Here is a 14899-nt window from a genome sequence, read left to right as displayed (position 1 = left end):
TGAACATAGGGTGGATCTGTAGTTTACTTTGCATACGTGTATAGTTTGAATATATTCCGGCAGTGTTTTTTTATATCTTGTATGATCTGTGGCGCGATGTGTTGGAAGTTATTAACATTAGTTAAATGAAACATTTCAATATTTTTACTGAATTTCTTTGAACTTATTTGGAAATTCAGAGGAAATATTGTTTCATTTTCTAGTGTTTTTTTATATGAGTGTTATTTCTACGAGGCACTTCATCAGGCATCAGATACCTCTAGAAAGAGAACACCACTGTCGTAATTCAAACTCTGCTCGTTAAGATGAGAGTCAGATACTCCGTGTACCACGTCAATCCAATTATTTTGGCGTACGTAATCTTCACATTGGAGCCAGTGATGTGCTTCTTTGGAGAAGCTGATCAAATTGAATATCCCGGCAAAGCAATAACCGGCGATCGTTGAGTGGGCTTGCTCCTTCCGGAGCATAGACTTGGTTTTCAAGTTTGATGAGGGCTTTTGTAACCCATCCCCGCCTTGCGCGAATTCATTCCTTCCTTTCACATCTATTTTTCATTTCCCATTCACCCACTCCGTTCTCCTAGGCGAGGAACCGTGCTGGGTTATTTTCATTCCAGGCACCTCTCTTCATTGGACCTCCGCAACCCTGCGCTCGTACCGGCAAAGGCTTCCCATGAAAGTTTTAACGAATGCGAGCGAATTTAGGTCTAGCCGGCCGATCGACCTTTCCCACACCGCCGAATCGCCCGCGTCACCCGTAAACGGTACGCCTGTTTTTATTAAAAAGGTGATTTTTTATTCAACAGGACATTGAGTGGACTTGTGTGCGTCTTCTGTATATTTTTTTGCATATCCGGGGACCGGTGGTATTGATTCCTAAAGGGAAAAGGAATAAATAAAAAAAGAACAAACCATCGGAGTGACCTTACCCCAGTCGATTGGTTTCTCTTTTTTTATTTCACGACCAAAGTTTTCCGTTCGGCATGTTTGTATATTTTTTTCAAAAGGGGCCACTTTGTCGGGGTAGCGCAAAAATCGATGTATGCATATATTCCGCCGGGCTCGAGGTGCACCCTTGGGTTAAAAGGGGGTATGTCTCCCGAGGATGTGGAATGCAAAAGAATCTCTCCTCGTGTAATCTTCACAGACAAAATTTCCTTCGCTTGCGTGACGGCCTTCTACCCAGCTGCTATGCACGAAAGAGATTTCTTTAAGTCCGCTCCCATTTCTTTCACTAGATTAACTACATTGTTTTAGAATCTAAATCATCCTTAGCTCTGACACTTCTGCTCGTCAGAGGTGCGTAAGTATCCTTTGCTACGCGGAAATGTAATATTAAATGTGGTTTGGACTTGTTTTCAGAGATCATGGGAACAAATAAATAATTTTATTCATTTTTATTTCTTATTTTCACAGCTATTTTTTGTGAGATATGATTGAATCTTTCCAACGAAGATGAAAGATGCTTTGCAGATTCCAATTTAAAGATAAACGTTTTGTATTTTGCAAACTGTCTTCCATTAAAATCGAATTTATATTTTTATTGCGTGCTTAGTTCAGTGAGAAGATAATTCCCCGTCTACCTCCTCGCCGAAAGTACTGTTGTCATGTAGGTAATTATTGTATGTATATTCGAAAATTGGTTTTTCCCATCTCATGGATTACTCCTTTTAAAGTACTTCCTTTGACATGATGATGTAGATGCAAATCACCTGCAAAGTGCAGTATTTTTACTGATTTACCTTTGGGGATTGCCAGCTCTATATGTACGCCCAAGACCCGCTGATCCTAGGGCGAGTATGGAAGACATCAATAACTTTTAATGGCGCTTTAGATATCTTTTCATCGATGCGACTACGGACACCAATGGTAAGTTTCATCTTCGGTAACGCGAATTTGAATTCATAATTTTATGGCAGTAGCGTCCTCTTAACGATGCGAAACGACTCAGAGTGTACGCCGATATGTGAGTCAAAGTTTTGAGGAATGACATTCATCAGTAGTTCGATAGCGCACTGTGTCGTAAAAATCATACTTTTATGTAGATTAGTTTCAACGGTTAGCCCCTGTAAGGTATGGTTATGGCTGTCCTAGGTTTTGTATGCTGTTAGCTGCTTTTGTGATAGGTCTCTTATCCTCTGATGTAGGGATGCATGTACTTCAGGCGTCACAGCAAACCTATTTACTTGCTTTCCTTGTAAAGCTCACGGCGGCCCATCTAAACAGAAGAAGGTGTACGCATGTACGCTGTCTTTTTTGGTGCTTGTGATAACGTGAAAAATTGCGCGAAATTTTAGCATCTTTTTACAGCAATTGCGGGATAATGAATCTTCTAAAAGTAAATTACTACAAAAAATGTATAATTTTGGACGTATGGGTGTATTATTAACCATTTGAAACTGGGTACGAAAGGAAAAAATCTACGAAAAATATAGCTTGCAGTGATATAAAGAATATTACGCTCTAAATCTAAAATTCCTGTTTATGTTATCTAATGAATAATTACTTATTTCCATGTATGTAATCTGTACTTATTATTCTGTACATGTTGAGCCCTAGTGTGTGGGGATAACGGACCACCTGGCCACATTCACCTTAGATTAAATGAAACAGTACAATACCCGAGAGCGAAATTTTTCAATCCTCAATAATATCCTTTTTAATTTTGTACATACACATGTATTAATCGTCATAGGGGGTAACAGATTATTTTTAAAAATTTTAACTTGCCACCATCGTAATGGAATTAATATTCGCTAACTTAATTTTACTGTAAGATGACGGGCGAGAACTCCTTCGTGATCTCCCTGAAGGAGAAAATCATGAAACTTTAAGCTCATCTCCTCGGAGCTCATTTCGTACCAAGACGGTCAAATTAGGCTATCTGGCTGCAGAGGTTTTAGCCTTTTACATATTATATTGGGACAGAGTAGGGATCGTGGGTTGTATGTAGGCGTCTAGACATTTTCACCTCCTTACCCCAAAATTAATTCACTCCTCATTCGAGCCTCCTGTCTCCGATGGGTGGATGGTGAGGAATTTTTCATTACAAGAACTTGGATGAACTTAGAAAACACGCTTTTTTCAGAAATTTCTAGGAACAGCTGGGGTTATATAGTATAATTTTATAGGATTTGTAGTACCCGGATTTATTAGGAAACAACTATGGTATAAATAGGTAAAAATTATGCTTGATGAAGGTGATTTTTCTCGTAAACTCTGTATGCCTGCTTTAAATTAAAAGAGGTACAAAAATGTTTTTGCCTACAAACATTTTAACGGAATACCACGAGGTAAAGGAAGAAATGGTGAATTTGTAACCCCTCTGCAGCTATATTTCAATTCTTGTGTCAATGAACTCTGGGTCGTGTCAATTATTTATCACTGTTTTCGAGGGCTAGAGCGGGAAATTCATCTTCATTAATTAAGGGAATGGAGTGCAAATTAGTTTCTGGTGTTTACGGATGAAAAATATATCCAATGGCTGTCTATCTTAAATATTGATCACTATACACAATGCAGGAGTTGGAGCCGTTCAATTTAATGCTCTACAGCCAATCTGGCTGCAAAATCATTCGTGGAATATTTTATAGGGAGTGTATCAGCAAACTTTTTCTTTAATTGAGCTATCTGAATGACTTCGTTGTAAAAATATGTAACGAGTTTTTTGGCGTCCAGTTTTCTATCATAGGTATAGTCATCAAGCTAGCGTGGAGGTTTCTGGCATCCACGCGTTTTCACATCTCCCGTATAGAAAATGCTTAACTTCATTTTGCGACCTGTAACCTATTGCATTCATTATCAAAAACGTGGTGCGAAAAGAGGCGTTCTGCCTGCAGCTTTCGTAATAACTGCGAGCAAATCATTGGCATCAATTCAGTCAGTCACCCATAGCGTTCCTTGGTGGAATATTTTGATGACTTTAGTGAGTGTTTGATTGTGCTTCAAAAGCCTCTTTTAAATTTTCCGCGTTACAATGGCTGTACGTGATCAGGAACGGATTTAATCTTAATTCCGCATCGTGCCTTGTGTTGTATTATCGTATTAAAAAGCATATGCTTTATCCTACGCGTTGGAATTAATGTATTATATTACTTTCTTTGTTTTGCAAGAAGTTAGTTACCATAAAATGAACGCCTTTATTCTTGAGCATATCCTCCTCTTTCTCCATGATTTTTACTTCCTTTTTTACTGCCATTGATGCTATCTAAAATCTTAACTGCCTTTTGGAATGAGACCTGTTCACAGGGCATCGTTTTTCTCTTATTATTGGTCGTTACAAGATAGCCATGGTTAATGTACTTATTCGTAATTGACCAGGCAAAGATAGTGTCTTTGTTTGGAGTCGTATTACCGCCAAATACAGCTTTCTGTTTTTGGTCTTCGTGGGTATCGCCCTTAACTTTATATAGAAGTGAAGTCCTTCAGCTCTCATAAAAGGGAGATAGATATTTTCATTCTGTTTTAATCATTTTACACAGACGTTTTCTACGAAAGCCACCCTAAATATTATTTTCTGATACCATTTTGTTTTATTCATGCTGACTTCCATTCTGAAATTTTGTTTTCTTTACCTAGGGTGCGTTTTATTTACCCTAAATCTATTTTTATGTTGATATTCAATTAGAAATGTTATTTTTCATACTCTTTCCAGCTTTTCAACTAATCGAGAGATTTGAGATAATTTGATTGTCCTGATTTTAATGCGGGTGAACTCTCATTGAAATTCTTCCAAGGCCATTCCTGTTGAGTCCGAAGTGCGTTGGTAGATCTTGAACGTTAGACTGACCTGGAGGACGACCGCAATAACCTTTCCCAACATTTTTTCTTTCAAGGGCAAATACCTCGATTGGATCCAGTTAAGTCCTCGAATTTTAATGGTTTCTTTCATTTAGCTTTAGTGGTGGCAATAAATTAAAGCGTCTGGAATCTGTTTGCTTTGCCATTCGAGACCACCGTTCCTGAAAATTTTCATTATTTTATCACCAAATATGCTGGAAAAATATAGAAAAATATTCAAATTTCGTTTTTTGTAATTATGAATGTTTTTATGCTGCTCTTATGAAAGAAACGAGCTACTTTCTGCCTGTACGCCGGTATTAAATTTTCTTAATCCTATATCGTAGTCTACATGCATAGCCGAAAAAAATTCTGAAACATTCGAAATCATGAACTTTGATGGACATGGAATATGATTCTGAAACGTGGTCACATTAATTGTTTGCCTGTTGACGTTGAATTTTTTAAAGAAAAATTTCCATTTGATCTAACCGGCGCGCAAAATAGTACAAAAATCGTTATAATTGTTTAAAAAAATTGTTGATGTTATTGATGAAAATGTCAGTTATAGAAATTACAGATCACCGCTACGGTAAGAAAATATTTAACGTTTTTTTTTTCAATTACTTTCTTTTACTTAAGTGGGCTTTTACATCTGAAGACTCAAAAGTTTTTTTTTTGGTGTTATCAAACCTAATGAATTTAAGTATACCGGGACTAGCCACGGTGATAACTTTTACGGGAGTCACCCGCAATGCACAATTGTGCGAAAAATCCACAGAGAAAAAATCATTCGCCTTGACAGGGATTTCGCACTTTTTCGCACAATTGTGCATTGCGGGTGACTCCCGTAAAAGTTATCACCGTGGCTAGTCCCGGTATACTTAAATTCGTCAAAGAGAGAACACCTATATGTGTTCAAAGTTCGGACTTTACTCTCCGGCTGTGGCGCCGTGCGCACGATTTGGACTGCTCGTCGCATAATATGCTCAGCAGTCCATACCACCTTGTCCGGTATAGTCCACAAATTTCCACAAAGAAGAATGACGCCTCGGTAGCTTAACTGGCTAAAGCACTCGGCCAGAAATCGAGGGATCCGGGTTCGTATCCCGGTCAAGGCGAATGATTTTTTCTCTGTGGATTTTTCGCACAGTTATCAAACCTGTTGCGCGATTGGTGGTGCAACTCACATCTATAGCCTTGGTAATAATTCACTAGTTATGAGAGTATTTCCGCAGATTCTTTCGGGCTACTACGCAGGCCAATAAGCTATCCCATGGCTGTAGTGTCATGAATATCTAGTTTCCTCGCTACTCATGTATTATGAAAAGCGTAGTGAGATCAATAACAAGAGGGTTTCCCAAAAAGTTTAAAGGCACGTATCACTCTCGACCGACTTTTTTTTGCTTCCGTAGTACCAGGTAAGAACTTAGGTCATAGCCTTGAAATTTTCAGGATACATTAGAAAGACCCTTGCCAACATTTTTCTGTATCGCAAATTATAAAATTCTGCTTCGATGTTCCCGTGTTTCTTTAGAAATTTGATACATATTTGAATGTTGATTATGTTCCACTATATATACCCTGAAAATTTTAAATTAGGATAAATTTGCTTACAAAACGACTATTACGTCATCAAAAAATAAAAAAGATACGGAGGAGGTATAAAATGGTGGAGAGAGTGATGAGTCTTCTGATGGTCAGTGGTTCTATTCCCGCTCCGAACTAATTTTTCCCGGCAATCAATTTGAAATTGTTTTGTATCCCGTTTCGCTTTGATTCCTTCCTCTTCCGCAAGTCAAACATCCCCCTCCTCATTTCTTTCGTTCTTTCTTCTATCTTTTAACTTTCAATAAAAACTCCTCCCTCCGCCGAAAAAAGAAGTCTACCCCCTCCACTACTCCTTTCTCTCCCCCACCCATTTTACCAACCTTTTCTCCCGGCTCCCCCCACTCCTCCCGCGATTCACGTGAAACCGCCACCCCTCCCACCACCGGCACTTCCCTCCCCCTTCCACCGCCCCACTACCACATCACCTGGGCCCCCGCCCCTCTTCCCCCCTCCCCTTCGGCCCACACGCCTCCCCCTCAACCTCTCGGAGCTCACCTCCTCCCTCTGGCTGGACTTTTACACACACTACACCTATAGGCAGTCCATGAGCTACCGAGCTCCTTCAACCATCGGCGGCGGAGGTGAAGAGTCTCTCCTCCGCTCTTGACTCGACCGTGTCCCCGGAGACGGTCTTAGCCTCAGATCGCGTGTCAAAGTTTTTAGTTATTTATTTTACTTTTTGTTTCCCACGTAATGGAGATAACAGAAATAACCACGCTCATAAAAAATCTCCCTCTCCGTCGCTCGAAGAATATTTGATTTTTTTTTAACGCCGCCCGACACCGTGGTGTATGTTTTAATACCTGCAAGGTCGCAAGGTCACGACCCCCAAGGAGTCGCGCGCTTTGTGTTGACCCAGTGTGGTTCTCCGTGCCGGTGTGATTTTGTTCGAGTGTGTGTGTGTGCGGTTGAGACATTGTGGGTTACGCCCCCACGTTATCCTCCTCTCCCCCCTCTTCTTACGCTGCTCCCCATACCGGGAAGGGAAAAGGGGTTTGTTTTCGCCGATCAGATCGCTTATCGTCTCCAGGGGAGGCGTGGCCGGAAGATTATACGTCGCCGATTGCGTTGACTGGGGCCGTTCCCGCGCGCGACCGTGGATGTACGTGTGCATTTGCCGGCGAGACATATCGACGAGGAATGGGGCGTGAGTCAAGTGTTTAAGGTCTAGGTGGAACTGTTTGTCGTCGGAGTCGGCAAAAGCGGGAATATCCCAACTCTCCCACCCTCCTGAAAACTCCCTTCACTCGGCACGACCCCTACCTCCTGCATTGGCGCCCGACCTCGTGACTGACAATGGAATGGCGCCGCCCTGCGATCGGCAATTGGCCGACACAACCTTCTCCGCTTCAACTCGAGAGGTGAACCTACCAGCGTCTGTTCGCGACACTCAAGTCTTGTGTTTACCTCGTCCACGCGACTCGAGTTGAATGAGTTCCTGTGACACCCACGCGAGACTTTACAAGACTTGCGAAAGAAATGCCGCTCCAAGTGAGTGTCTTACCGTGTTACCTACACTGGAAAATGAGTGTGGAAATGTTGAATAAAGACACCCAAACTTTGCCTCGAGTACAGGGGAGCACATGTTGATTATTCAAGGCAGCGTGATTGTTTTATTGTCCGGAGATAAATCGGTGTGAGAGTTTAAAGAGATTACCTTGAGCTGTCAGCATCATCGATTGCACTGGAAATCAATATTTTTTTGTGCTCAAGTTACGCGGAATTGAAATACTCTGTATGGAAATCGTTAAGGAGGCGTATGTTGTCATCGCTGGAGAAAGATGTTATACTAGCGAATTCCTGGGAGGGTGAATGCGTGGAAAACATTGTGATTGATTGTCTCTTGTCTTGTGCGCCTCACGCTCTCACGAAAAAAAAAACGCAGCTTGAAGACGCTGACGCGATCGCGTTGTGCGCCGCGGCAAGTGACTGACAAACGATGAAATCAAACGTTGAATGTGGTATCTGATGACGACTTTTATGTAATAGCTCCTCTTCATTATGTTATTAGAATGGATAAAAGCTTTTGCCTAGTCTTCGGCTCGCGCGCGCAAGAGATCTCTCGATTGATTTCTATCAGCTTAGTTATTAATGGCTCAACGGAAAAATTGACCGAGAGCAGGAAGGAAACCAGTGAGAGAAAGCAGACTTAAATAATTGTGGGCGTGCGGACTGTGTCGATGATATTGAGTGGCAGCCGCCGACAGCTTAACATTTATATCAAGTTCACCGCGGAATGCAAAGAGTGAAGTTCACACTGGGGTGGAGACTTGTTTCATATATATATATATATCTCCATCGTTTCAATTCGTTCAGCTCGAGCATTTATTGTGGTCGAGCGAGAATCATTTTAATTTCATTTGTGCCCGTGACTCTTCCGAACGGGAAAACTAACCCCAGCCTCCTAGTTTTAAGATTGCTCTCGTAAATGCTTTGTAGTTGTGCGGATGCAATCTGAGAGCTGGGTAGATGTACCTATTCTACATCGTGTCAACTGAAAGCTCAAAAGATATTTAGGAGCCATTTTCTACTTACTTGAGGGCTTAAAATTATTGGCGTGTATTTTTTGCTTTGGGAGATTTAGATGAAAGACTTAAAGAGGTTGGCTTACTCCTCTTAGTATTGTTTCGGGATATCATTGAGGTTTATGAGGAGCGATTAACCTCCTCAGAACAGGCAACTTTGTTTCATGCGATAGCCGGCAGATTTTTTACGCGCGGAAGAGGGGAAAGAAGTGTATCCCGGCCTCGGAGGCTGCGTCGACCGGGTACCGGTGAGTGCGTGGTCCCACCTCCGTCTGAATCCAGAGGGAGACGAGATCGTTGAGTGCGGAGTTCGGAGTCGTCAGATCGCCGGTGCCCGCCGTCACGACTTGGCGGGAGCGGAGAAAATCCGGCGTCGTCCGGGCCGAGACGTGGACGCAGAAGGAGAAAAAAATTCGGATTCCGGATTCTGGGGGAAAGACCAAAAAGAGTTCGATATATGAGAGTGGGGGAGAAGGAGAAAGGGTTGGGCAGCAGTGGGGAATAAGCTTGGATAAGTGGGATGGGTTGAAGGAAGGTAGGTCGGTTGATTCGCTTCCTCGGAATTTACCGCATTTTTATGCGACTGGGTTTTATTTTTATTATTATTTTTTTGCGACTTCTGCTTCTCGTTCCATCGAGGAAAAACATCGCGCTCATCCGCCCCACGGTCTGTGGATTCCTCCACTCTTCGTGGCTCGTATCTTCCCCTCACGTCCCGGGGCTAAGTCGCAACCCCCCCACGTGAGGGACTCGTAGATGTCATACCTTTCTTTATTCACGGGTTGAACTGCTTTCGAGCCGGTCGCACAATGCCGCGTGCTTCGCAGCGAAGATCGTCTGCGTTTCCTTGGGACGTTCAATCTGTTTTTCGCTTCATCCAGTGATGCACCTCGTCGTTTCGTAGTGAGAGAAGGTTTTTTTTACACATCTTCCGAAGCAATCTTCGCCACCGATACGTTTTCATATTATGTGATGACACTCTCTCCCTCCCATGAGTTTTTTTCGTTTCCATTTGATAGTTATGGTGCCAAGTGTATTTGTATAGGTATAGGTGAAGTGTATTTGTGATTTACCTTATGATGTGCCTTTGAAGTTCCTTTACTCCGAAGTTTAAGATTCGCGGAGTTTCGTGTGCCAAACTTCGCTGTTAATAAATTATATTTGGCAATCAAACGTTTCTTTGCTTTGTTGTACTACCACGAAGGATAATTTCTCGTTAGAATCATTCGTTATTATTTTTGCAATCGACCTCTCTTAATGTCTCACGAATGCAGCCTTCTGTAGAAAGTTAGCGTGACGAATCTCAGGATATTTATGGGCCAATAATCACTCACCTTGCTTTTGAGAAAAAAAAATTCGGCAGTCTACATTTTCTTTTTGTATTCGCAACCGAAACATTTTTCCCCGAAGAAAATCGCACTTGATACCACAATCACAATCACCACTACAGACTTCCGGACGTTGCGATCAAAGCCGGACAACCGCGGAGGAGGCGATGCGGCTCGCGACCGCGAGGACCTGTAGGAATCGCGGCCGCTAGTGACACGACTCCTGGGAGACGAAGTTGTCTTCCCCGGCGGAGATCCCGAGGGCGAGTCCGACCCCTCGGCCGCACGAGGTGCCGCCGGTCCCGCCGTCGGAGGCCGACCAAGGGAGAGCCCCGGCCCCCCCCGAAGCGTCCGAGGCGGGAAGCCAGGCCTCCGATGGAGGAGGGCGAAGCGAGTGAGGGGAGGAGGGGAGGGAGACGGAGGAGGCGGAGGAAGGGGGCGGTAAGGCGGTGGTGGAGGAGGTGGTAGCGAGAGGGAGGCCGAGGGGTGGTAAGGGGAGAGAGATAATTGATGAAGGCCTTCCTTCTCTCTCTCACTCTCCCTATCCCTTCTTCTCTTTACACCTCTCTTTCCTCTCTGATGGGGGAGCACTCCACGAAAAAGGAAATAGGTTCGCTTTTTTAGTTCTGGTTTCTCATTCTTGAAATCTGACGGTCATCAGTCGGGAAGACTCCTGCGGGACTTTTGAAGTCGATTTTAGCGTGCGCGGGAGCGTGTGAATTCTCCGCGAAAGGATCGCATCCCCTCATCTGATAGACTCCTGTTCTCCACAGTCGAGGGTAGTGTTGCGAAGCGGTCGGAAGTCGCATTAGTAGACGCTTATCAGGATCGAAGTGAAGTGTGTTGTTGTATTCTGCCTGATGGACTGGAGAAGTTTCTTTGGCTAGATTTCCGGCTTGTGAAAAAAACATGGATGAAACTGTGATGGTGTGGTCTCGGTCCATATGATCTTTCTTCCAATGGTGCGAGTTAAGTTTGTTAAGAAGTGATAGAGAGTGTTATTATGATATTACTAGTTTAGTGGCACTTTCTCTCTCAATTCGCTCCTTTGTGTTTCTCGAAGTGCGCGTTTGAGTGGGAGATTCCAGTATTTTTTTTCCGGCTGGGACGGAAAAACATATTCATTCTAAAACATATTCTAAAGTTAGTTTTCGGAACGTTATTTAAGTGTCACTACTTGCTTGAGAAGAAGAATTCTCTTGCGGTGGATTTTCAGAGCCTCGTTACCGGTTCGGAAGGAAAAACGCGAAGAATTCCGTACCGGCACCGGAGAAGCAATGAAAAGAAAGGAGTTCTTAAATGGAATGAAGACTGTAGTCTATTATTAGCAAAGACAAGTATCGGGAACACTTCGTTTCTTTACCGTTTTTGTCGTTCTGCTCTCCGACTGTGTGTTTGTGTATCGTTGCCTCCAGTAACGTAACCTTTGTCTCAGCTGTTATCCCTCATGTGATCCTCTATATTTTGTTTTACGATCGCAGTAGCTGACTTCGACGTACGTTCATCGAACCTTATATGACTCCCCCAATTTCATCGACAGTGTGGGTAACCCTAATTTACTCATCCTCCTCCCTGATGTCCGAAGAAGAATTGCGAGTGTTTTGTGTGCATTGTGAGTGATCTGGGGGGTGTGGAATACGACTGGGTGGTGGAGCGGGTAAGCAGGAAGTGTCGTGGGAGGGGTGGAGGGATACAAATCTACCCGCGAGTGTGTAGAGAGGGCGTTGAAAAGATACGTTGTCACGGTTAATTGGTTCTAGTGGCAGAGAGGAGGGAGACTGGAAAACGTAGTGGGAGAGGGAAAGCATAGAATGGAGAATTAGTTAAGGTGGAGTGTTTAGTATGTTCCTCATTTTCGCGAGAGTACAATAGTCTCGACATTAATTTCTCATGCTATATGAAGTTGTGATCATGAAAACGTAGCAGCGAGCGAGTTTGCTAAGACATATTAATTACTGATAGTTTCCTCTCGTAGGAAAGTGATCGTAAAGGGTAGCCTGTGGCCTTTTTCGGGACTCATATTTTTAATTGCTAGAGCGAATTGTGTCTTGAAAACCTATTAGCGAATAAGGAGAATTTTTCTGCTAATACTCGAGTAGGAAATTGATCCTAGAGGGTTATCTACAGCGTTTTCTGGGCTCATTTATCATCTTTGTCCATAGTATTGTCCCTCTTGTCGCGATAAACGTGTATCTTCCTCATAGTTGAGATACCTGTAGGTCCTCTTCAGTTACTGTGCATGTGATCTTGTGTCTTAACATTAATTGCTCATGCTAGACGGAGATATTTTTAAATAGGGTAATGGGCTAGGAGACATTCTATGGAAATCCTCTCTCGTCTTTAATTGTTCTTGGTCATACTTTCGTTCCCCTTGTCCCGCTTACCGTCAACGCACAGCATTGCGCCCTAAAAGTGTAGGTTTTCCTAAGTAGTTGGGAGTAACTTCTACTGTTTCTACTGTTGTGCTTGTGATCATGTGTGCCGCTGTGGATTTCGTGCGGAAAAGAAGACGCAGGTGGTGAAATACTTGGAGTGTTTAACTTCTGCACGTTCCGACGCCGGTGCTCGAGGGTGGCCGATGGGTGACCCAGTGATGGCGACGGGCCATTTTCCCGTCTCCCGAAGCTGCTACTGCCGAGTGTTCTGCCTCATGGTCGCCTTAGCCCTCATCCAATCCGGGGACAATTTCAGGTAAGGCAATAAAAAAGCAAAGCTATTTCACCGTGGTGCTCTTCGTATCGCCACGGTCCAACTTGTTTTTCATCCGGACTTTCCTCGAAGCGCTTATGGCTCGTGAAATTTGGTGGTTGAATTAGTGGGGTGTGTAGATATTTTTATTATCCTCGAATTTGGACGGCGTTGATTTTCGCGCAGGAAATATTTGTGTGTTTAGCTGTGTCGTGCTTGTCGTCTTAGCGAGATAAGCGTAAAAGCATTTTAAGCAGTGTGAGATTTTTATCGCCTAAGATTACATCGCCTACATTCGTCGCCGAATAAGTTTTATTTTGTAGCGTAGGGTATGAAGTCGATTAGAATGCAATATGTACTCTGATAAACCTTTTGAGTTAAATAATGTATGCATGGGAACAAATGTTTCTGTGTTCTTATAAGTTAAAGCTGTGCATAAATATTTCGAAGAGGCACCCACCTACGAAAATTATAATACAGGGAATTGACAGAGGTCTTTCTTTAGCTGTGAGTGTACCTCACTCAGTATTTAATGCGCACTATTTTTGCAGCCCGTAAAAAATTTGGCCTAGTGAGTAGATTTAATAGTTGTAACGCCGTATTAAATTTTACGAATATTTGATCTGAAGGTTCGTGTGTATTATTTCTTGAGATGCGAGCAAACTCGTCCGCACTTTGTCAAAAATCAAGATGGTCTCAGCCATTTTACGTGAGAGATCACTTAAAATTGTTTTCTCGGTGACTACTGTGTGGGCTTAACCTCTTGACCGAGCGCGATCTTTAGAAATGGAGAGTCTTTTTTCCATCTACAAGTGCCCGCCAGTCTTGAAGCTCTGCTATTTTTTTTCGTTTCCTTTTGTGCGGTCCTTTAGTGCGGCCGGCTAGGTTGGGGATGATATCAATGGTCGTGCGTGCTTCTTTACCCGGTGGAACGCTTCCGAAGCCGCGTTCGCAATTCTTCGGACGTCCCCTGGAAGGGAGCGGTGGACTTAACAAGCGTTCTCTGCCGGTCCGGCCACTTTGTCGGCTCCGCTATGCCCTTTGTCGATCCGTCCTGCCTTCTCGAGATCCGTGATACGGGGCGTTAATCATCACACGGGGGACGTCTGTTTTGCCCCACTTGTCCCGCCTGTACCGCTCCGGGAACTCGCAAAAGATCTCGCGGCGATGTTCCTCTCTCCCAATGCTCCGCAGATTAATGATGCTGTGTTAATTTTAAGATTACCACCACTTTTTGATAAGGGAGCAATTTGTCATCGCTGTTTTGATTTTTATTGCTATTCAATTTGAGTGCTGATGCCAGTCCGGGCGCGTTGAAACTTCTGAGGTTATTGCCTCTTTTTTTTCTCTATCGTCTCCGAGCTCATCGGAATAAATTATCCCGGGAATTGAGGATTAGTGCTTTTCGCGCTCACGTCCTCCAGCTAGTGTCTTGAAAAAATTGTGCAAAGTAATTTAAGGCGTCGATTTGTTCTGTGACGTTTATTTGATTCTCATTTCCATCCACATTACCAGTCACCAACTCGGATAGGATTATAAATCAGGCCTTAGCCGTTTAGATTACCTCTCTTCATGTCACTTATTTATGAATATTGAATTCTACAGACAACCTAAAAGTTTCATTTTCATTCCGTTCTCTGGTAAAAGAAACCGTTTTGTGACCGAATAAAAGTCAAACCTTGCGTGGTTTACTCTTTATTTCGTGGATTTTGAATATCACGGTAGATTTAATGGCAAGTTGTTACTTGAAATAAAATATTTGATTAATTGAATGCTTGATGAAAAACCTAAGCTCAATATTAAACTTAAGATTTTCAATCGTAATTGGTGGAGTGCCTCGTTGGATCACCTTTAAATATAGTATATTTTCAAGAACTTTATTTTGATTTAATGATGTTTTCTACATTAAAACTGTCATTGCAAATCTGTTTAAATAAACACTTTTCGAGTTTATCGTGAAGTACAG

The 14899-nt window shown here is 42.9% G+C and overlaps 1 protein-coding gene across 1 annotated transcript in view; it reads left to right on the top strand.

Moving 5' to 3' along the window:
- The first annotated feature begins 10735 nt into the window (after nt 1–10735).
- The window catches only part of LOC124157761 (protein Wnt-7b), a 346201-nt gene continuing 342037 nt past the window's right edge, over nt 10736–14899 (top strand). Inside the window, exon 1 of the mRNA XM_046532763.1 lies at nt 10736–12936. Within this exon, the coding sequence (XP_046388719.1) occupies nt 12824–12936 (113 nt within the window). The 5' untranslated portion in view covers nt 10736–12823. The remainder of the gene's footprint in view (nt 12937–14899) is intronic.

The sequence above is a fragment of the Ischnura elegans genome, chromosome 4 (genome assembly GCF_921293095.1).
Source record: "Ischnura elegans chromosome 4, ioIscEleg1.1, whole genome shotgun sequence".
In the NCBI taxonomy this organism is placed as follows: Eukaryota; Metazoa; Arthropoda; class Insecta; order Odonata; family Coenagrionidae; genus Ischnura; species Ischnura elegans.
This window is presented reverse-complemented; position numbering and strand designations above follow the sequence as displayed.